Source organism: Bemisia tabaci, chromosome 4 (genome assembly GCF_918797505.1).
Source record: "Bemisia tabaci chromosome 4, PGI_BMITA_v3".
Lineage (NCBI taxonomy): Eukaryota > Metazoa > Arthropoda > Insecta > Hemiptera > Aleyrodidae > Bemisia > Bemisia tabaci.
In genome coordinates, this window is record NC_092796.1 from 56,411,477 (window position 1) to 56,435,040 (window position 23,564).

The following is a 23,564-nucleotide window of genomic DNA, read 5'->3' on the forward strand; positions in this document are numbered from 1 at the left end:
CTCCTGATATTAAAATGATCTGAAAATAATTTATTTTAAATATAACAGTTGTAACTTTATTTAAAATCCACCAAGTTCACAAACAAATATTACTGAGAGTCCATTCTCATAACAAATGAAATTATTTACAGGATACACATACATATACAGGATACACATGATGAAGAGAAGGAAAACGCAGCATTCTGCAAGACACCACGTTATGGTACTTACGGTAGAATGGTCCACTTCTAGTAATTAGGAAAAACGAACGGCAGTGCCCCTTGAAGTTGACACCTGAGACTAAAACGTGTCGAATCATTTAAGGCATGACAGTGGATATCTGTTTTGGCAGTTTATTTTTTAGAAAGAGGACTTACAAACGTACAAACTTCCCACGATTTCTTTCTTTATTGCACAGCGCAAATAATGTGACGCACGGAATAGACCTCCACAGAGGAGGCCTCTATGGGCGATCCACAATATTATTTCAGGAAGCTTCATATTCGCTCATTTTTCAAGGGACTAAAATTGCAGTTAAGTTTGCTATCTATGGATACACCTCATCAAGAGGTTATCTTTTTTTGGCTAGCAGTCTAAAACACTGTCTGATGCAATGTTAAAATAGAGACGAGGCAACTTTCCTCATGCCAAAATGGACCACTCCATGGATACAGATCCTCGTAAAATGAAAATACACTCGGATGCTGGAGCTTTTCTCTAAAGCTTCATTATGAATAAATGCCTTCCAATCAAATCGTTGGCCTCAGTTCAAAAATACAGATCAGGCTATGCAAATTTGCAAAATATCTACCCTTGATATTTTATCCTTGCTTGAGGAAACAAATTAACTTTCATCTTGAACTTCTTCCATACGATACTATTTTCTCTTAGACCTTCAAGCATTTAAGTTGGACAGTAATCCAGTAAAAAAATAAGATGCGAATAGAAATGTTGATATGTTTCAATTTCAAACTGAAGTCATGGGCATTTTTCAATAATTACAAAAGAATAGATTTAAGAATGGACTGAAGTATTTAGAAAACCGACTTCTTGCATAAAAGTCTGAGTCTCATGTTTTACCAATGGAAAATTTAGATACATTTTCGTTTTAAATGAGAACAGTGCAGTTTCCTCGGCTTAAAATTTACATTACTTATTTTTCAACAAGGTTTTGAGGAATTTCCAACAATATAGCTTCATTTGACATAATAAATGAACAGTCCAGTCTCGGTTTTTTACAATTTTACAATCAGAGTCTTTACAAAGTTGGTGCTGAGATGCAGAAAGTATCAGGGCTTTTCTCCTGAAACTGCGATTTGTACAGATAGCAACGTCCAAGTTTTACCTAACCCTAATGAAACATGGAGTTTCGCTTCCACATCCGCAAATCGAAACATAGCCTGAGGTAAAATATTGTCCACCTGACCCTTAAGTACAAAGAACAAGTACACTTCAATACTTCAAAACTTTTTCATACATAATTCCTTGACATTTTTCTTCATTTTACCATGAAGCCTTACGACCTGATACGATACACATAGATGATTTGGGAATTTTCCATACTTCGCACAGTTTTCGGAGTGTAATTTTGAGAGAAAATAAGTTATCATGTATAATGCTGACATTCATATCCTAACCACATGCTCATTAATCAAAATCATCAATTAACTTTTAAACCTGCTGTGCTGGATTCACCAAGTATTTCTGCTTAATAAGTTAGTAGGGCTTCATAGAAACCAAGGAAGCCAATCTGCCAAAAACGCTAAATGAGCCTTCAGACGTTGCCAAATATCCTGGTATAAAATACGAATTGAAAGGGAAAGTTCGCAGTTTAATCTAAAATTTCAAGTAAAATTGGACGTATTTATGCCGAAAGGAACTGTGTGCATAGGGTTTGCATGCAACATAGTTCCTTTTAGCATAAATACGTCCAATTATTCATAACTTCTCTCAAAAATACTTATCAGGGAAAATGTGGCAACATCCAAATGCACATACAGCGTTTTTACTTGACACAGCAGAATGGTAGAACAGTTGGACCACATTTGGCAATTTGGAACTAAAATTTCTGGCTCATCTGTAAAAACGCTTATATGCATAGGGAAACTAATAGTACAAACGTTGTTTCTGAACAGAGCAAGAAATTATAGCTACTAATTGCAAAATGTTGTCCAGTTGATTCTAGGTTGGAGGAACAAGAACAAATTGGAGCAAAAGCTCAATCGTTTGGGACACAGTTTATTTATGTCCATATTGATTAGTTGCTGGGTGGTTGTTATCGAGTTTAATGGGTAACCATCTTAAAATATTAATGGATGAAGGTGATCTTGTGATCCATCAGCTGAAAATATTATTCTGGTCCAGTTTGCTCAAATCAAAACTACCTTCAAGCAATCTAAAATCATCAATATCTAAAATAATGAGGAACCTAAAATTGAAGAAGCAACATCATACTGTTCCTTGAACTCAGCAACAGCATCAAGCGAGGAGAATACATATTTTTTCATCAAATTTTGAAAAATAACATAACAACAATTTTTCATCACTACTAAAGAATGAATCTGTTCTAGAAATCATTCGTGACATCATCTTGACTAATTGAGGATTTGCACCGATTTAATACTAAGCCAACATTTTTCAGTAGTACAGCTCACATGAAATATAACACAAGCCTGCAACAATATTTTTTGCGTTTTAAAACACTAAGGATTTGATAGTTGATTCCTATGTAATTTTTCGCACTGAAAAAGAATCTAAAAATTATCTCAGTTTCCTCTCCACACCTACCACTTTTCTAGAAACTTGGTACATGATAGAGAAGAACAAGGGTTATTTCTGGATTCTGCAGCTTCAAATACAAAGGTAGACACATAACACATGCCTGAACAATTTCCCTGCTGTGTCTGAGAGCCAAGATTCTCCGGACACTTGGCATATTCCGCCCATACACTGACATGTAAAAACTTAGCCCCTACGTTTTTGTCTAAAAATACATGAAAATTATTTGATCAATGTGTCTAATGGAAACACTCCCACTTAATTTTTGCTGCTAAATTCGGAGATGACATCAGTTATTTTCCATCACCTACCAATTTCCCGGATGATCTAATTTTAAAAAATTAAGATTTTACATGCCAAAAAATGCATGTTTTTGGAAAATTCGATTTTCAAGGAAATTGGCGGCTAATGAGAAAAAACTGAGAATATCGCATTCAGCACCAAAAATTAAATGGAAGCAGCTAAAAGAAATAATATTCCCAATCTGTCAGACAAAAACCAAAAGATAAGTTTTACGAAGGGGTACATGGGAAAATCATGTCATAAGAGCGGAAAAACTTCATCAGACACAACTTTAAAATTGTTAAGGCATGCAATACACGGCTTTCGGTGTATTTTTAGCTCCAGAATCTGAAAAAGACTGTTGACTTTATCTTGTACACATACACCAATTCCCCTCAGAAAACCCTATTTTTAGAGGAATATCCTGATTTTCTGGAAAATTGGTGGGTAGAGGGGAAAACTCAGATCATTAACAGACTCAGCACTAAAAATTAATCAAAAATCGAGCATTTTCATTTTACATGTAGCTCTGAGTGATTTAGCTGAGAAGGGGTGGGATTGAAAAAATACAAACATGAAGCTAACGTTGCATATTTTAAGGTGCCTGAGTCTAACTACATATTGCCTACTTATTGAAGAAACAGAAAGAAAAGAAAGTTTGACTGTGTGCAGAAACATACAACGAATGGTTGAGGGCTCAGAACACAAACTCACAAATTTGCGTCAGAAGGAACATATTACTTGATGCCTTTATTTCTTGCCTTGAAAAGTGGTGAGTGGAGTTAGGTAACAGGTTTTGTCCATTGAGTTAGCGCACAGGGATTGACTTTCTCAGTGAGCCAATAATAGTCTGTATTTTTAAAAATGGACCGAGTTGATTGCATAACAACAAGCACTAGTCGCCACTTTTGGACTATTGACACCTAATAAGCCATAACAAAGAAATAAACCAATAAACAAAGACAAAAGAAGAAAGGCACGCAGCACTACATACATTTAAGGGTTTAAATTGTTTCCACGCCAATTAAAGATTCTGATTTGCGAAGCACGATCAATTCATTTTTTCAGCTCTTGAGAGAAGTTAAAAACTTGGTAGATAATTTGCCAGGTGTCTACTACAGAATTAGTAAACATCATAGGCTATAGACCTAATGGCCATCATTGATCCAATGACATTAAAAAGTAAGTATTGGTCTCTTTCACTTGCATAGCGGACTCTTTACACTCATTCTTATTACTGAGTGTAATTATTGCTGTTCTTTTGAAATGAACTGGTTTTGAATGATAAATATTATTGATTGAATCATATGATATACCCGGACAGGGAGGGAGGGTTATTTATATCTTAGTTTAAAAATATATAGACATTTATATTTCATCAAAAATAATGTGAGCATCTGATTTAAAATAAATTTTAGTTCAGAAAGAAAGCGGTGGTATTAGTTACTAAAGCTTTGACCTAAACAGAAAAGAAGAGCGTAAAATGCGTTCTAAGCAACAGCTTTGTAACTATCCAAATAACTTTGACTAGAAAAAATAAATATTATGACTACTGCTGTTAGTGCTTTCTTTCATTTGTTGAAAGAGCATATCCAAGTCCAGTTTTTTCTTTACTCTATTCAGTGATTTAATGCAGGACCTAGTAATAATTAATTCCCGAAGAAAATTAACATTGATTAATGTACTTTAGTGCTGTGTATCACCTTCTTTCAATTCCGTTCACAATTTACGGTGGATTAATTCTTGCATCAGAAGAAAGTTGATTACAAATAGAAAAGTGAGCACCGACTGTAGTAATTATAATTTTTATCAATTCTATAACCTCTCAGCTTTATTAGTAAAATTAAATTATCTACTTATTTCTACTTCCAAAGGCACCCTGCTCTTTGCAATCACAAAGCAATGGGGAGTTGTAGATTGCAGCTTTAGTGAGAGCAGTAAAATATCCTAGAATCAACACTCTAAAATGGAATGACTTCGGGAAACTGGAGCTTTGATGAGAACTGCCAAGTATCCAAAACTACAAAATGCGAAAACTCGGTAGGATATTGTGATTCTTGATACATTCAGTATCGAAATATTTTGCACAATCATTGCAGGAGAATTTCCTTCTATAATCTACTCCTGGCCAAAACCTTCAGTTTCTTCAATAGCATAGTTGAGCTTCTCCACCATTTGATCGTAGCTTTTGTAAGGAGGAAGATCTAGACGATTAAAGCATGTATGAGAGCGCGGTAACCAAGTATCTTTCCCGACTTTTTCAATGCAGAAACGTTGAGGGCCATTGCTACCTATAAAACAGCAAAAAGATAGAGTTTATGGTTGATTTCTTACGACAAAATTAATACTATCATTAGGCTGGTTATTGAAGCTGTTAATGACTCTCCTTAATAGTTTGTCTTGTCCTATGTCAAAGAAAGTGTTTTGAACAACCAGTAGAGCCTAGCGCACTGTTGTCAGACTCTTGACACAACCCTCTATCGACAACTATTTACGAACATGGCTCAAAGTATGTTGGCAAAATCGTAAACGATTAGAGAAACTTAAATTTTAGCTCAATTGATTCTGCCCACAAAGGTTGGTCCACACCCATTTGATTAGGAACAGAAAATAAAAAATGGATTTGGAGGAGTATAGATTGAACGGTTTACGAATTTCAATAACGGTCAACAAACAACCAAGGGCCACTAGACAAGGTCTGAAGTAAAAGAAAACATCACATGTTTTCTCTTCAAAATCTTACATAAATACAATTCACAATATGGGAAGCTTTGAAATCCATTTCTGAACAAGATATTAACGAGTCTTTTCAAGATCAAATGGAAGTTCGATTATACAAATGACATCACTTGTGTTTATGCCATTTAACCAATATTATTAAAAAACACTTACATCTTGTTCAGGAGTTGATTTTCAGACTTCCTTTTGTGTGATTCGTTTTCCTTGTTTAAAGAGAAAACCAGTAGTGTTGTGCTTAAATTCATACCTTGTCTGGAGGCTCATTCGGTTACAAGTCATAAGTTTTCTTTGATGAGAATCACATTTTAGGTTTTATGAGAATTTTTGAGAAACAATAATAAGAGAAGAAAAAAGATAAATACCCATTAGTTCCGCAAAACCTCCAACAGGAACACGACAAGTGCCAGTAACAAACTGCAACAATCTTGCTCTTTTCTCATTGTCAGCTTGACGTACAAACTGAAAAGAAGAAATGGTCCACGTTAGCTTGAGTCGCAATCTTTGACATAGAAGAAACTAGGTAAAGGAAAATTTTAAAGTACAAGTCAAGGAGAATATGAGAAGGAACAGAGGGTGAGTTGCAAATGGAAGAGAAAAACAATAGGATCAATTCAATTAGAATCCATCGAACTACATCAAACGTCTAATTTCCTTTTGCACTTCATGTCTTCAACAGAAAATTGATCAACATTCTGCCTTACAATTTTGTGAGTATATTTTTCTCAAACCAAAGGAAATGTACAGAAAGTTCCAAAGGCATTATGATATTCGGTTTTCTATAAAGGGGAATATCTAAGAGATAGCATATTCGTAATCAACAAGTGCATGAAATGATGGAAATTGAGAATGACGTAACAATCAAGCACATAATTGAAGCGCTGGATGCAGAAAGGGCAATTTTTGGTTGCAGTGTCTCACAATCTTCGCTAATGTTTTATCCATTATGAACAAAGCAGATGTACCAGATGGTCTGGATCACTCGGTATGTAGTTCGTTTTGATTTTTACAGAATATTCTTTATGATTTAATGATGCTGAAAATGAAAAATTTTAGAGAATTCACCGAATAGTTTCTTATCTAAAAAATATTATCTAGTACTGGAGATTCTGAAACACTGCGACCGAAAAATGCCCTTCGTGTACCAAACGCTTCAATGAAGAATTTGCATGCAAATTTGTTATTGCTTCATCTGGAATTGCTTGAAGAGCTGATTTCACAGTATTTTTTAAAAAATTTTTCTGCTATTGGAAATAGTATTAAAATAGATTTAAAAGTGAGAAAATGCACCGCCTAGTGGCGTCATCTGCCGCATTTCCCATTTAAACCCATTTATTTTAGCAGATTAGATAATTTTGCCATATCTTCTCCAATAATTGCTCAATTTATGAACCAAGGGTATCCTTGTGTCCAGTTCACTCAGTAGTTTCCACTTAAACACGAAATTCATCAAATTTGCACCTGCAAATTCACAGACACCTGCGAATTCTCTGTTGGTAATTTTTCTGTTGGAACTAATTTTTCAGAGATTTTAGTTAGCTCATCGTTTTCTTGGACCTAAAACCTAAAAGAATCAACTATTTACAGGCCTATCTCTCTTAAATAAACAGACTCATTTAGAGATATTGTCACCTTGCTTCTGACCAAAGTATCATAAGCGTCATTCACGCTTAAAAGCTATAGTGCCAGACATCTCAAAATTGTTTTTGCTCAATTATTTCTGTAAGACTTGTGCACTTACATGAAAATGTCAGGAATTTATCTTGATGACAAAAGGAATACTAGGGAAAATTTTCAGGGGATTTTCTTCATTACTTTCTCTGTAAAAAATTGGACAAGTTAGAGAAGATTGGCAACAGTGCCTGAGCACAAATGACACTTGTGATACTGTGACCAGGAGGCAACAACATTTGTATTAGAAACATCATTTCTTTTACATCCAAGTTTGCAACAGCTCTGCAGGCGAAAAAATTCATTTAAATGTCGAACATTGCTTGGATGTATTTATGCTAAAAGGAACTGGGTGCATAGGGTGTACGTGCAACAAAATTCCTTTACGCATAAATATGTCCAATTGTGTCCAATGAGGAGTAAATCAACAACTTACCTGCCAGAACCATTGTACTTGTTTACTGGAACGAGTGTAGTGTCTATAAATTGTATGTCTCTGCCAGTCATCGACATCAATCTCTTGCATGCCGCACAGCATTAGCTCTAGCTCACGCTCGTCAAAGTACTTAAGCCATTCGAGTGGGACAACCTCGTTGAACCCGTCTAGAAATGACTTGGTCTGGTCCTCAATCCCGCGAGTCATTCTCCATTCAGTCATTAGCCTGTAAGTTATTCATCCGACAAAATAAATTAGTGTAAGGGGTATTGAGAAAGTTTTAATTGTACTTATCCAATACTATACTGAGTGGCACAGGCACATCTCTGTCATTGAATGCAGATAATTGAATGCAAGTTTAAATTTAGTGAGTTTTAGAATGGACAAACAAGTCAAAAATAACGGTTTCACAAAATGGACGAAATTGTTTTGTCGAGGGTGTAAAAAGTTCCAAAATACCGACCTTTTGCTACGATTTGGCTTTATTGCCTCATAGCTAAACATTCTATTTTGTGGAAAAGTGCCCACTTTACAGGTAAAATGTGCAATCTGTACCACCATTTTAAAGAATGAGTAAAAAAAAGTACATGTGAGCCCTGAATTAAAAAATAAAAATAATCACTTGACTGACTCTTTATATGATCATTGGAGATTAACTAGTTTTAACAGAGGAAAAATCTTTTCATTTAAAAGTCATAATTGGAGATTAAAAATTAAAATTTGAAATTAAAATGAACTTACTTCATATATTCTTCTTTGTTTGTCTCTTCAACTTTTATTTTATCCCCACCTTCTTTGAGCTCGTGATGAATTACTTGACCGAGGATTTCGAAGTCCACACTGAAGTACAGTTCAAGACCACAGTCATCAATGTTATTGTCACGAACCCAGACCAATGAGTTATAAAATTCAGGGTCAATTGATTCAATATCTTTCATACTTAATTTCTTATGCAGCATTCTCTTGTAGAATGGCATAGTGAAGCCAGAGTAGATGAAACGTCCATGGTAAAGTGCCTGTAAAATACAATTATTCTGAATTAGAAAATGACAGTAGGAAAGAGAAAAATTATTGTCTTTTGCTGTTTTTTACTATAAAAGTAACACTTCCTTTCACTTGAAAATATCAGCAACATATTGACTGACAAAGTTAGCCTCCACTAGGGTGTGCTATTTTTCGGGTTAAAACTGAAGTCTTTAAAAAGGGAGTGGAGGGAGGAATGCTGCTTTAAGTGCGAAAAGGTATTTTAAGTCAATTTTAAACTTTTCAATTCTTAATCAAATTTTGCTGCAACTTCATGGGCTCATTTCGGAGCTGTTTTTTAAACAAAAAAATTGGGCTTTTGTAATTCTACGGTCATGGGATTTTTAAAAAAAGTTGGTGTTCACTTTTTGCTTGAGAAAATAATTTAAGTTATAATATGAAAATAGTTACCATGGCAATGAATCGACCAATAAATTTGAAGTATAGTAAATGATCAGGATTGACATAGGAGGCAGGATTGATTTGCAGACTGTAATTACTCTTATTGGCATACTCAAATAGACAATACATAGGATTCAGCACTTCATGTGATAACAGGAAAAACCATTCTCTGTAACACATTGAGTATAAATTTTGGAGATTAAAAATCAGGAAGTACCAATGAAGGAAATAACTAGCTAAAAAAATTCCAATGAAAGAAAGAAAATAATTAAGACGTAATTAATAACTCTTACTTAGAAAATATATGTCGCTTGAGTGCAAAACAACGTATATCCGTCCGTGACTTTGCAGACTTCCATAATGCTTCAATTTTCTTTGGAAAACTAGTCTATACTGGAACTAAACTAAATTAGAACAAATTTCTTAAAAACTTTCTTGATTTTTTTCTCTGTTGACAGAATATTTGGTATGATTTTCAAGCTATAAAGTCGGCTTGTTTCTCTTGGATTAAATCAAATAGGAGTAAAAATTGTGAAACATCGGATTAAAGATACTTGGTTTTGCACTTGGCCACTGACATGTTCACTATCAGGTAGCCAATTTAGGGAACAAATTGTACAATTCGTTTGATGAGAAATCTTAACAGAGTTTTCAAACATAAATAAGTAGGAAAAAAAAGAAAAACTCAGTTTCGATAAATTATTAAAATTAGACCATTCATTTCTAATAAACTGTATAATTTTTGGGTTTTTCTAATTAACCACTCACATAATTTTCCCTGCAAATCAAGAATTAGGTTCATTCTTCCTTCATTTAGAACTCATTTGCACTGAAAACTGCACGGGGAGAAGTAAACTTACCTTGATACGCCCCCATAGTCCAATCCCTCTTCGCCCCTGAAGATGATGTAAAGACGTCTTCTGAGCTCATACGCAGGCAATCGCATAATTTGATGATATGAGTCTTCAAACAAAGTCTGTCGTGTGACTGTGATTTTGATGTGACTTGGTAGGCCATTGCTTTGGCAGAGATATCTAAATTGACTGAGCTTCCAACGGAACGATCGCTCGTAAGCTCGAGGGACACCATACACACCTTTCGGACTGAAAACAAGATGAATGTTAAAACAATGTAATTAGAGGTTACTTAGGCAAGAAACACATAAAATATGTGCAAAGCAACTGACCTCCTAGTGAGGTTTTAATTATTAACAAGGACTGCCCTCCTTGACCTCTTTAACCTTGAGCCTTACCCTTCCCCCTGATATCATACCTCTTTCGTAATGGTTTGCAAAAGCGTTTTGATCTTGGTATGTCATAAGGGAATATGTCTTAATGGCCATCTTTAGCAACTCCAATAACTGTGAATTTGAAGGAATTGAAAATTGGAAATAAATGGAATTCTGATTGAAAAAGTGGAATTAAAAGATTAAAAGGTACCAATTCCCCAAAATTATACATTTTGCAATTTTTTAGGTTGACATAAACCTGCAATCTCGTTCTTCATACCTTAGTGAGAGCCAATATTTTAAGTGTTGCCCCTAGTATTCTTTGGGTGTCAAGTCTTAAAATTCTGGTACATATAGTACACTATCGAATACCCAAACTCATTTGGCTGAACTGATCCCCTTGAATGGGCCCATACTCAAGGCAAAATGGACTCATTTTGAAGCTGAAAGGACAGAGGGTTGACACATCGAAATGTCAGAAACATGCTGCAGCACAAAAGCAACGCTGTATTGCGGCGTATTTTCAATCGCAATGTAACTGAAGTAAGAGTTTCAATTGATGATTTAATACTTAGTGTTAGTATTGGTGTTCTATCCATTTTCAAAACTGGTCCGGTTCCAATTAGTCTACTGTATTAACATTTACCATTAGGCCGTTTGGAGTTTTAAGAGAAGTGTACTGCATTCAGCAGTAATTTATTTTTTGTTTATTTATTTTGCCTACTTAAATCCAGATCTTTGTTCTTTTTGCTTATGCAACGTAACTAATAATAATGATTTTTCCTTATACTATTGCAGAGTTTTGACAATTATTGGGCAATGAACTAATAATTGACAATTTGAAACATACAGTTTTGGAAATATTTTAACATTTAAAAGGACCCCGCACACCTCTTAAGGGAAGCTGCACCATGACCAAATGCTAATTCATTTATGTCATTCGATTCTCCTCAAGATGCTGATCAAAAGTTATTATTGCGCCAGCTTTCTACGATGCACCGTTTTCGCAAAAAACCACCGAGAAGATTCAATTATTCGGCGACAATGAATAAAAAAGAACAAAGCATTTGAGAACAGGCCCGAAATAAATAAGGAAAAGTTGCAGTGCATGTCCGTCTTCTTATCTGTACCTGCCGACTCTGGGGCTATCTCCCTCCCGCTCTCGTCCGGTTGACGTTCCGACTTTCCTGTTCTTATGCTTCTCAAGAATCTGATTTGGATGGTCGAGCAAAACGGCGTGCGGAGTCCGAGATAAGACTGCTGCTGAGTGCAGGAGTTCCCATGATTTCCTTGTTGACACACAGGCGCTTGTCAATCGAGTACTGAAATGAGGAATCTTTCAGGCTTTTTATCGCCGAATAATTGAATCTTCTCAGCGTTTTTTTGCGAAAACAGTGCATCATAGAAAGTTGGCGCAATTATAACTTTTAATCAGCATCTTGAGGAGAATCGAATGACATAAATAAATTAGCATTCGGTCATGGTGCAGCTTCCCATAAGAGGTGTGCAGGGTCCTTTCATGAAATTATGTCACCCTGAATCTACTAAATTACTTAAGAGAGCCCTGAAACCAACCAACGTTGGATTGGCTTATATATGCATTGTGCTGTCTCTGTGAAATTGTAAGGAATAGAAGGGTTGCCAAGAAGATTATGGGTGTGAAAGGAGGGAAAATTTATTTTGCTACCCAGATCAATCAAACCTCTATGTTTTGTTTATTCCTCCGAGAATACTTTCAAACTCCCCAATTATTTAAAAGGAATTTGCAAAAAAACTTTGACTAAGAAATAAAATAGAAACTTCAGAAACTTACCCCTTGGGTGCTCCTGGTCTGGGATCCTGGAAGGTTGTTGTACGTGTATTGTGATCAACAAAGTATCGAACCCCTTCTTCTGTGTGGCGTACCTCCCATCCTGGAGGTAGAGGAGTTTCATCTCCGCCTAGTTGAAGCTCTTGCCTGAATAATTAATCAAGTTTATAGTTTGGATTAGTCAAAATTGGTAAAGATTAATAAAAGAATTCTGGTTATAATTTATGCCACTGTCATGCAACTTACACTTGTCCCTTAAATCTGTACTCCAAATTTTATTTTCATGGATTTCTCAAACACGCATTTACATGGGCATTAATGCAGTATTAAAAACAGTGAGGCATTTACCTTTTAGCTGCATCCAGTGAAAAAATATGCTAGAGTAACAACCTTCAAGCAGATTTCTTTGCTGTAAATAGTAACCCAACAGTGGTTTTTAACATTATGAGTATCCTTTTCTGACCTATTTACTTTACTTATTTTTTTGCTTCTTTAGGTGTTTCCGATCTGCTCAGCTCTTTGGCTTCTGTATCAAAGCCTCTTCGATGTATTTTTTCATTATTCTCTGGACCATTAAGAGAAATTCTAAAACTGTGATGTAAAAAAAGGCACTTTAATGCTATGGCTAAGCTAACATTCAAAAGATTCAAACCAAATAGCCATTACAGGTTTGATTCACTTGTATAATTTCAGTTCAAAAATTTGTCTGGTTTTCTCATAGTTTGTTATTTATTTACAGTTTCTTGTAGATGAGTATAGTTTTTTACATTTTCTGCAAAATCTTGTGACTATCAGATTGTTTAAGTGTGATTGCGATTCTTTGAAAATAAACTGTTTTTTGCCTGTTTCATGAATGCTCATAGTTCTTTAATAGGATTTTGTTAATATTCCTATTATGCAACTTAATTTGGTGAGTATTGTTCCACTGAGGAATTTCTCATGGTTGTGACAGTAGATAATCAATCAAAAATTATACAATTTTTTTTAAAAAAGGCACAAAAAAAGGCACTAGCACAAGTGCTCAAAAAGCATATTCCACTTTTAAGGACTTGCTTTCCAATTTTATTTATGCTCGGTAAGGGAGAAAAAAATCTATTTTGCAGCCATCTATGCGGTCTTAGGTCTTAAAACGAGAGGAAAAAACTTGGAAATAGAACAACTGACCCTTGAGTGCGAGGGTCTTCCCACTGTGTAGTCCTGTTTTTGTGATTAACAAAGTAAATTCTGCCATCTGGTTGCATGCGTTTCTCCCAACCTGATGGCAATGGACCAAGTGCATCATCTTCTTCGACTGAAACTGAAGATGAAGCTGCTCCCATTGTATGCTGGAACAAAAGCAAAAAGAAGCAAAAACTTATAAATTCCACTTTTAAAACAACAGATAAGCTTTCTTTTTTACTATTTTCATCCTTAAAACCATTGAGATTTGATAACAAAAATTAGTAGAGGAAATTTTTCGAGTGAGTGCAATGCTCTGTCCTAGCAGGAGTATTGATAGGGTCACTCAAAAAATTAAATGTGCCCTTCAAATTTTCTCCTGCTAGAGTGAATATTTAAATCTGGATATTTTTTCCATGAATTATACATTGTGTAATCAAACTATCATCAACCCCTGTTGAGTCGAAAGCTGTGTAAGACAAATTTTCCGCTAAGACTTTTGTATGATCCTATCGAATTGCAAAAATATGGCAAGTGTGATTGTTACTAGATAAGTTGGATGATCCAACTTTACGATGGTAAGGTTCCTACCCTTTGCCTTGGCTCCAAGATGGCGGCGCATCAGTCAGCCTGGCCCTCACTAACTTAATACTACTGATATTTTCTTTTACCTGTGGATACAGAAACCGTTGACTGCCCTGGACCATTACATGCTGACGCTCTCCCTGCCATTGCTGGAATCGTTGAATGCTTTCTGTATTGGGTCTCTGCCAGGTTGTTGTGCGTGTGTTATGGTCAACATAGTATATTCTCCCACGAGGATCACGTCGTACTTCCCATCCACTAGGCACCGGTTGAGGTTTCTCCCATGATGTGGACTTAGTATTGTGGTCTACATAATAACGACGGCCATAGACATCGTAACGCATTTCCCACCTGCAGAGTTCAAAGTAAAAAAATAACTTTAGAGACACCCTGAAGGAATCAATTTGTTGCAATGAGCTTCTAGACAAGGTATGAATTAAAGTGTGACAAAACATGTTTCTTCTTCAACATTTCACGGGGAAAAAGAATCTTATGACAGAAAGTCTAGAAATCAACTCCTAAACAAGATACAAGTGTTTTAAATTAACATTGGTTAAAGGAGAAAGATACAAAAGACACCATTCTTATCATCTGATTTCCTTTAATCTGCGTTGAGAATACTCGTTAATATTTCATTCAGGAGTTGATAGCTAGTTAGCTCTGTACCTCTTACATTTCGAACTTACTCTCATTGGTATTGATGTGACTGATCACATCCAATGTTCCAACTTTACAAGATGCCATGTACAAAATGCACCTAAAACTTGGGAAGGCTGGTTAAACAAGGTTGAAAAAATTAGACACGACCCGACAGGAATTTTTGAAGCAGCAATAGCAAAACATTCTCAGCACAGAGGCAGCAGTGCACACTACAAGACAAGAACGAAAATCAAGCAGAATTACTGATCAGGTCAGTTTCATGCTCCATTATACATGATACATGTTGATTCCTAAAGTGCAAAATCAGGTACCTCCATTGCAATATTTGAAAATTTCCACTCTTATTTTATATTTTTGAAGAGGAACAAGCCTATTTTATAGGCTTGAAAATACAGGATATTCTTCAGACAGGAAAGGAATACGAGGCCTGTTAGATTAGAAACCGGATTTTGGTGATAACTAATCCATTATGCTTGCGTCCGAATTAGGTTTTTTTGGACTGTCCTGATAGCTGATAACATACTAAAGAACGCTAGATTCATAGATTTTGTTTATTTTGATCAGTGTCCATTCTGTGTTACCTTGAATACCAGTAAGTCAGGTGCGTTCTGCGATTTTCATCATGCGATCACTGATAAAGCAAAGATTTAACATTAAATTTTGTTTTTAACTCGGTATACTTTGTACCGAAACATTTGGTACGCTAAGTAAACTTTACCAAGATCATTGTATGAGTTGTTCTCACTGTTTTGAGAGGGTTTAAACAATTCAAAACTGGTCAAAAGTCCGTCAAAGATGAGGAGCATGGGTATCAACCATCAACGGCAACTGACATTTTGCCACGTGAAAGAAGTGTGGGCAAAAATAATCGAAAATGGTCGTTTCGAGCTTGCTGAACAGTGTAATATTTCTGAAGGTTCTGTACATACAATTTTGATAAAATATGATCATGTATCGAGTTTCAGGTACTTTTGCCACTTGATTGTTGTCCGTTGAACAAACATCCAACCGAATGTCAATCTCCCTTTAGCTGCTTGCACCTTCTAACAATGATCCTACATTTTTGTATAGGATAATTTTTGGTGACAAAACTTGAGTGTATAGTTACAATATCGAGACGAAACTCGAATCACCCTTGTGAGTTGAAAAAGGTAGTGCAAGACCGAAAAAAGAGAGACAAGTTCTGTCAAAAATAAAAATCGCTGAACACCCATGAGGTTGCCTTACTTCAAGCCATATACCAACGAAGCTAATTAGGATTTTTCGAATTTGTGAATGTAACATTCTTTATTATATTTCCAGCTATCAGGAAAGTCCAGAAAACTTAATTCGGACGCATTTTGGGCTTGTTATCACCAAAATCTGGTTTCTAATCTAACAGACCTCGTATCAAAGAAGTTTTCGATAAGTTACTTTGACTTGTCTTTCAAAGGAATGATAAAGTTTAACAGGAAGTCTGTAATGTCGCAAACGGAGGTACATGGTTTTGCACTGTGGCCATTGATATGCAAAAAATTGTTTTCACCCCTTAAAAATTGTAGATGGGTCCTTATAATTTACCCTAAAGTAGGAACACTGATCACAACTTGATCAACTAACTTGGCACAGGGTTTATTTGCACGTACTTCTCACTGCAATACCCCAGGCAGATGGGGGGGGGGGGAGAGAAGGAATGAGCTATTACGTAAGCTTAAAGATGACTTGGATAAACTTAAGAGAGAACTTACCCAGGTGGCAAGGTTTCATCAATCAAAGGTTCAGCACCAGCTGCTGGTGGAGGCACGTACACTTGACTTGACTGGGCTCGTGGACCATTGCTACCAGCTGGTGTTCCTCGTCCAGACGCTGAGGTATCAGGTGTTACTGGTTGATTCCGAGACGGACGTGCTTGAGCCCCTGAAGCAGTCACCTGAGTATTCACCGTCGTTGAAGTTGTGATCGCAAGACTATTCATAGCAACTGGTGCATTCGAGTTAATTGAAGTGCTACAGCTGTACACAATTGGGTGAGCATGGCGGGACGGCGATGGGTCAGGAGACATTATCATGGCACACGGCACCTCACTATTAACTGGAGTAGTTGAAACAAAAAAAGTTTTATTAAAACATAATACGCATAACATTACATTAATACACAACTACACCCTAGTACATTCAGATCTTTAAATTTTTAAAGTACAAAAGTGTTGCGACTTGGAGATTTTGAAATGAATTTAGACACTCCCCTTCACCCTTATTTTCATCCATTGTTATATATGCCGCAGGACCAAGAACTAATATGTATTCATCAGTTCCAGTCTACTTGACTACTAAAACAAGTACACATAATTTCATTGAAATCAAAGAAGATCCAGGAAATCCGATATTGATTAGGCATGAAATGACCCAGTAGCCTCATGGTCTGCAAATGTTTTGGCTGACAGCTTAGAGGTTTTTAAGATAAATGTGATCTCAGTTACTCAGAAACATACAGTAATTCTAATATTTAATGAAAGGACAATCGTATTACCTAAATGATGTGACCGAGGAACGCCCTCTGTACTATTCCCAGTGTCGTAACAGATATTGTACTGTGGATATGTGAAGGGCACAGATGATGCTGCATTAGGAGCATTGCTCGGACAGCACTCTGCATTAGTATGATTGGCATGTGATTGATTTGCAGAGGTTCCTTCTGTACTATGGTTTCCGGTTTCTGAGCTATTTCCTGCGACTATGTTTGAGGCTTGATGGTTGGTTACATGATTTGAGCCGTAGTTTCCGGCATGATTCGATGTATGGTTTGCAGGGTAATTTGATGTATGATTTGTCACATGATTAACAGCATGGCTGATTGCACTGTTTACAGCGTGGTTGGCTGCGTGATTAACCGCATTGGTCGTTTCGCTGGAATGTTGAGCAGCAGCGTGCTGAGCACAGTTGAGAGCACCACTTGAGTTTTGCATTATAGCAGCTGAAATTTATTTTTTTTAAAAAAAAAAAAAACTTATTTTAGGTTGTGAAATTGAGATATGGAGTACCATTGTACAGTTTTACATGAAAAAATGAAACCCAAAAACCAGTAAAAACAACCACATCAGCACCACAAATTTTCAAGTATAAATTAGTTCGGAGCTGATCATTTGGCAACCATCCAGTTTACCAGACTATCGTACCAAATAAGATTTTTGCCCTTACTTGGGTCGGGTCAGATAATTTATAGTATTCACCATCTGGACACTTTTGGAAGTGCTTTTTTCTGCTCAGGAAATTTTGAGACTTCTGGTATTTTTGTCTTCAATACAACCTTTTTAGTGTCCTTCAGATGAGATTCGGTGTAAAGAGGAAAATGAGGATGTAATCCAGGACCCAACTCTGATTTTTCTCTATACTGATAAAATACCTGGTGTCCCGCTTCTGCTAGATAGAATATGTTGGTCTACGGATTCAAAGACCCAGAAAGTTCATTTCATCCCAATTTAGGGCTTCCCTCTTTTGGGAAAATTACTTCATATCTTTATTGAATAATACATATTTAAACTCACAAACAGCTACCTTTAAGAGGAAATCATACTTACAAGGTGGAGACTGTATTCCTTCAAGTCTATCTCCCCTCATTCGAGCTCTTATGCCATAAAATGGATTATAATGAGCATCAGCACCTATGAACCACACAAAATCAATCAATAAAAAACATTTGTTCATTGATCATATAGATAAATATATACGCTCCTTAAGCAGATTCAAAAATATGTTATTATTCTTTTGATACTCCCTGTACTATCATTCAGCTTCCTATAACTTCAATTTTTACTTCCATTTTCAGTATACACAAAAATAAACCTAGGTACCTTTTTGAAGAAGAATAAAAGAAAAATCTGATACACAAATGATGATTTCTTGCAAAATAAAAACTTTCAATATGCACATTCAAGTAGATCCAAAGGAGAGTATTCCTATGTCGATGGTGAAACTACCAGACCCTATATCTTTTTGCAAAATCTCCACTCCTATTTTATTTTTTGGAGGGAGAACAAATCAATATCATTCCTTGAAGTTTTTGCAGAGTTTTCTTTGAACAGAGAGAATAATCATGGAAGTTTTCAAGTATTCACATTGAGTATTCCCCATTTAAAAAGCAAAGTATAACAGGAAATCTGCAACATTCCAAACCCAGATACGTGATTTGGTAGTTTTACAATTCATATGCAAACCTTATTTGAAATTAGAAAACCTCAAATAAAACCAATTACACATCCATTTCCGAGAGAGGTCAGCTTGCAGCAGTTGAATCTTGCTTGCTTGCTTGACGACTTTACTTCTAATTTTAATTCTTCATTCTGATTGGGAGTCATTCCAACTGCAAGCAGATTCTTAGTGAGATATTGCATTTACAATAATCAAATTGATTTCGGAAACATCGGTAGGTAAAATCTATTATTCTGATTAAATTTAAGGTGTATTTGCTTATCGTCTGAACTTCATGCCAAAACTGTTGACCATAGTGACGGTGAAACTGCAAAAATTCGTATCTCAGTTGCGGTGTTGCGAAATTTCTGTTCTTATTTTAATTTCTGAAAGGAGACCGAACCAACATCATGACTTGAAATTTTCAAAGAAAATTCTTTGGAAAGAGAGGAAAAATCACTGAAATTTTCAAATATAACTTTCGGTAGTTTCCCACGTTTAAAATTAACTGTGATAGGAAGTCTGGCTTGCTGAAAAACCAAGATACACACTTCAGAAGTTTCACCATCGATAGGTATTTGCTGATTTCAACTTAAATTTTATTTTTGTCTAAAACGTAAAAAATAATGAATTTAACAGTCTTAGGTCCAGCCCACAGGCTGGTGCATAGGCAAAACTTTTGTGAAACTTGTACAACGAACCAGATTTGACTCTGCTGAAACAAGTTTGATGAAACAGTGTAGTTTGACGAGCCACAACATAAACTTTGATCGCAGGCACGGGGAATCACAAAATAAGAGAAAAATTAGATGGTCTCTTACAGAATATCATCAATTTTATACTTACTTGCAATTTGCAATGGATGCAAAGTAGTGGGTGGTCTGACTGATGACATATCAACGACCAGATTTTTGATAAATATGATCAGTTCTCCAATTTTACTGTAAGCACTTGCGTTCCTGGCATCGTTCATCATGTCAATCGTCAATTCAAGTCCAGAGCAATTTCCATTGTAATGAACCAGTAGGTCATGGATAAAGAGATATCGCTCACCTACTATGTGATCCTTTCGGAAAGAATTATGATCGTACAGTCGCAACCGTACATTGGAGTGAGGTGTCACTAGGCTACAAACATAAATAAGAAAATACATGACTGATTATAATGATAACAAAGAATTAAGAGGAAAAAAAATTCCATAATGTAATTTATCTTGAACAGCCTGTGCAGTACATACGTTTTATACTTTTTTATCATGACAAAAAAGACTGCGGTCAATTATTAGTTTAATATGTACCATTTTTCACTGAGAGGTCTCACGCTCCACTGGCACATTTTTCAATGAGTTTCAGAAAGATGTATAAAAATTTAATCCAGGTCAATTCATCCGGAATTTGCTGGAATAGAAATATGTTCAATTACAGGAAAATAAATCCGATAATTTGTGTGAGATTTAAAAGCAGCTAATCTTTTACTCAGAACAAAATGGAATACTTACACAGTAAATTCTTCATTCCACTTTGGCTGATAGGTGCACTTGACAACCTCTGATCTTCTGACATTCTTGTTGTCATCAACATTAATCTCCACATAAGGGTTCGGTTTTAAGAATCCTCCTGAACACCTCAGATGAGCGCATTCAACTAAATAAAATGAGAGGACAGCTTAGATAAAAATATTAGTGAGTAGTATTTGATAGAGTTGGATCAAGCTGTGCAGGAAGAATCAGAGTCACATCACAAATGAACCAAGAAAAAGTGGTTTTAAGTTTTACGTATTCCGCCATAGAACTGAATGTTTCAGATAAAGTTCAACACTTGGTTTCAAAATAAAAAAAAAAATCTCTCAGCTTTACATTTGTGACAAAGGAAAATAAGTGGATAGCTAAGCTTACTACTCCTGATTCATTTTTCCCCAAATTATGACTTGGTGCCTCTCTGTTTCATTCAGTATAGTTTTAGTAGATTGAGATTGGTCCTTCTAGTAGGTTTTGCAGAATTTCAACCGAGATCTGTCATAAGTTCATAATCATGCTTAGCATGGCACTCCATTCCTTAACTTTGACAGAGATTATTAAGAAATTTTCCACAGCTTTCGGAGCGTTCATACCAACTCAAAATTGACTGCCTCTGACAACATTATAATCCGCATCACCAAAATGGTCTACTTCGGATGTTTGGCCTCTTATTGACACTTCATTACTATACTAAGATGCTAAGGAAAAATGCTGTAAGAACTTCAAATTTTGTCACCTTTCCATGCAGAAAATATTTACTTTTGAAGAAAGAGATGAATACTTTTCATTGAATTTTTTGGACATTTCAGATCAAATTGCGAACAAAATTCCCTAAAATATTGGAAGAAAAATATTTGCAAAGTTTTGCAAGATTTAAGATTTATCAAAAGAAATTCGGTAGCGTCTGGAGGCTCATACAGCCTTTTTCCTTAGCACGGCAGTATAATACTTCTGATTTGAGACTGAAGGACGCCATGACTGTTTTTACCATAGAGCTCATTTACCATTTTAAAAACTGAAAAGATTCTCACCTGTGACTGACAGTTGATGATAAGCAGCCTCATCATTTTCAGGACGATCAGCAGCCATGGTGTAATTTGATAGAGGCTAGGATTTTAAGGCCAACTTAGGGGAATGACCAGATCTAAAGAAGGAAAGAGATTTCATGTTAAATGTAAAAGTTGATAAAATGTAACCAGTAAAGACCTTACAGATAAATTTAAAGAGTAGAATTAATTTGATACTAATCAAGTTTTCTGATACATATTGATTGGCATTTTCTGTCACCTCTCAAAAGAACATCTAACTTAGCCTAAAAGCACCAAATTCCTGGTTATACCATAACTTTCTTGTTAGGTCTAAACTTTTCCTGAGTGTTTACCAGGGCTATTGGATGCTTCATTTTGATGCTGTAACGAATTTCAGTCAGGAGTAATTCAATGTATTTGGGTGCTATTGTCTTAGAACTAGGTAAACAATTAGTCTAGCTGAAGCAATTTATTATATTCCACCAACAATTTTAAGTAGGAGAAACAAGAAGTGATTTCTTGAGGATAGCAATCTCTTTCAAGTGGATCAAAGTGTAATGATCTCATCGTCCAAACTCTTTCATAGAAAGCTAACATGAAACAGGTGCCTGCATCAGGTAGATGAAAATTAATTTCTTTCAAGGTCTAAGCTAATTAAATGCTACTTACTTCATTCTGTCCAATGGAGATAGATGAAAAACTGAGTGCAACGAAGTTTTCTCCCATTTTCGATCCATCCAACTTTTCAGCTCATATTTTTCCATCTAAGTGTAGCGCTACAAATTTGCGATGTGTCTTCATGTGATAATTGAATAGACTTGGAGCTTCAGGAAAATGATTTGAACATCTCTCCACTGATAAGATATATCATGTCATGAGCGCAAATTCAATATTTGGAAACAGCCTTGAATGAAGCTGGGGGATGGAATGGAAATGCACTTCAATACAGGTAAAAGAAAGAGCTCTGATCTGGCTACATACAACAAGTGATTACAACAAATAGCACAATTCGTTCGATACTAGCCGAAAACAGGAATTTTAGGTGTGAGGCCGGAAAAATAATACTTCGACAGATCTCGTGACGTGATAATGTTGACAAAAGTCGATAGGCACTTGACTCACTTGACTCAATTTACAACAACTTACAATAACTTACAACAATAAGTACACCCGTGTACACCATTTACAAGCACTTCAGATGCGTTGTTAAAGTCCACAACTGCCCAACGAAAATTACCCGCTGAGCGTTGAGCTCAACGAAAGCGTTGGTAAATTCTGGTGGATTTACCCGTTTTCCAAGATGGCTGCTCAGCAAACTGCCCAACAGCTCAGCGAGGTTCTCGGCTGCTGTGGACCGCTCAAAGACATAAAGACGGAGCGCTCGTATCTAAAAGCACGGGGAAAAAGTGAAGCTAGGTTCGGCGCTGCGCGCTTGTGTGAGTGTGTAGATGAGCGCGGGAATCCATGGCGGCAAACGGAAATTTGATTTGAACTTGTCCTCTTGATTTTTCCTTATTTCTTCTTCGAAACGTGTTTTAAATGCTTAAAACGATTATATTAAGAAAGTTCGGTCTGCGTCCTAATATATTACACCTACTTTTGCTCGGTAACAGGCAGTAATCTCAGATAAAGTTAGTTTTTCTTCTGCTTATGGTGGTTCTGCAGGTTCAAACAGGCCGTTACAGTTCTAGATCTACGTTACTCCCAAATGAAATCAGTCGGTCGACGACGGACCGAAACTAACCTAAAGTTAATAAAATATGAGTGTGTACCTGAATTTGGGCAAAAATCAACCTAAAATACTTTGTTTCCGCAATTTTATTTATTAGTTCCCGCCCTACATTTGAATTCAAACTTGTCCCGATTTCGCCGCCAATCCTCTAGCCAATAGTAGAGGTGATTGAAAAGAAGCTCTAGAAGCTTCATTTTTTGCTTTTAGTGCTCCGTCTTTATGTCTTTGGGACCGCTGCCGAGTTTGCTGGATTGTTGTAATGTTATTGTTTACATCCATAACCGCCATTTTTTCGCACTTCTTCGCCACATGTTCGTCACCAGACTGACTTGCAATTGCTTATAATCGTTTATTGCGTCAATTTCGTAATA

General features: G+C 36.0%; 1 protein-coding gene across 1 annotated transcript; it reads right to left on the reverse strand.

Annotated features, from left to right (window-relative positions):
• Positions 1–29: 29 nt before the first annotated feature.
• Positions 30–22,652, reverse strand: Su(dx) (Suppressor of deltex). The gene is made up of 16 exons (XM_019057106.2): positions 22,131–22,652; positions 21,465–21,577; positions 20,416–20,560; positions 19,764–20,044; positions 18,308–18,391; positions 17,260–17,703; positions 16,479–16,821; positions 14,178–14,442; positions 13,513–13,673; positions 12,352–12,495; positions 10,171–10,413; positions 9,320–9,479; positions 8,627–8,901; positions 7,886–8,111; positions 6,144–6,240; positions 30–5,333 (listed from the first exon to the last, which is right to left on the reverse strand). Exons 2-16 carry the CDS (start codon positions 21,520–21,522, stop codon positions 5,161–5,163), a joined length of 3,099 nt encoding a protein of 1,032 aa, XP_018912651.2. The 5' UTR covers positions 21,523–21,577; positions 22,131–22,652; the 3' UTR covers positions 30–5,160.
• Between the last annotated feature and the right edge of the window lie 912 nt (positions 22,653–23,564).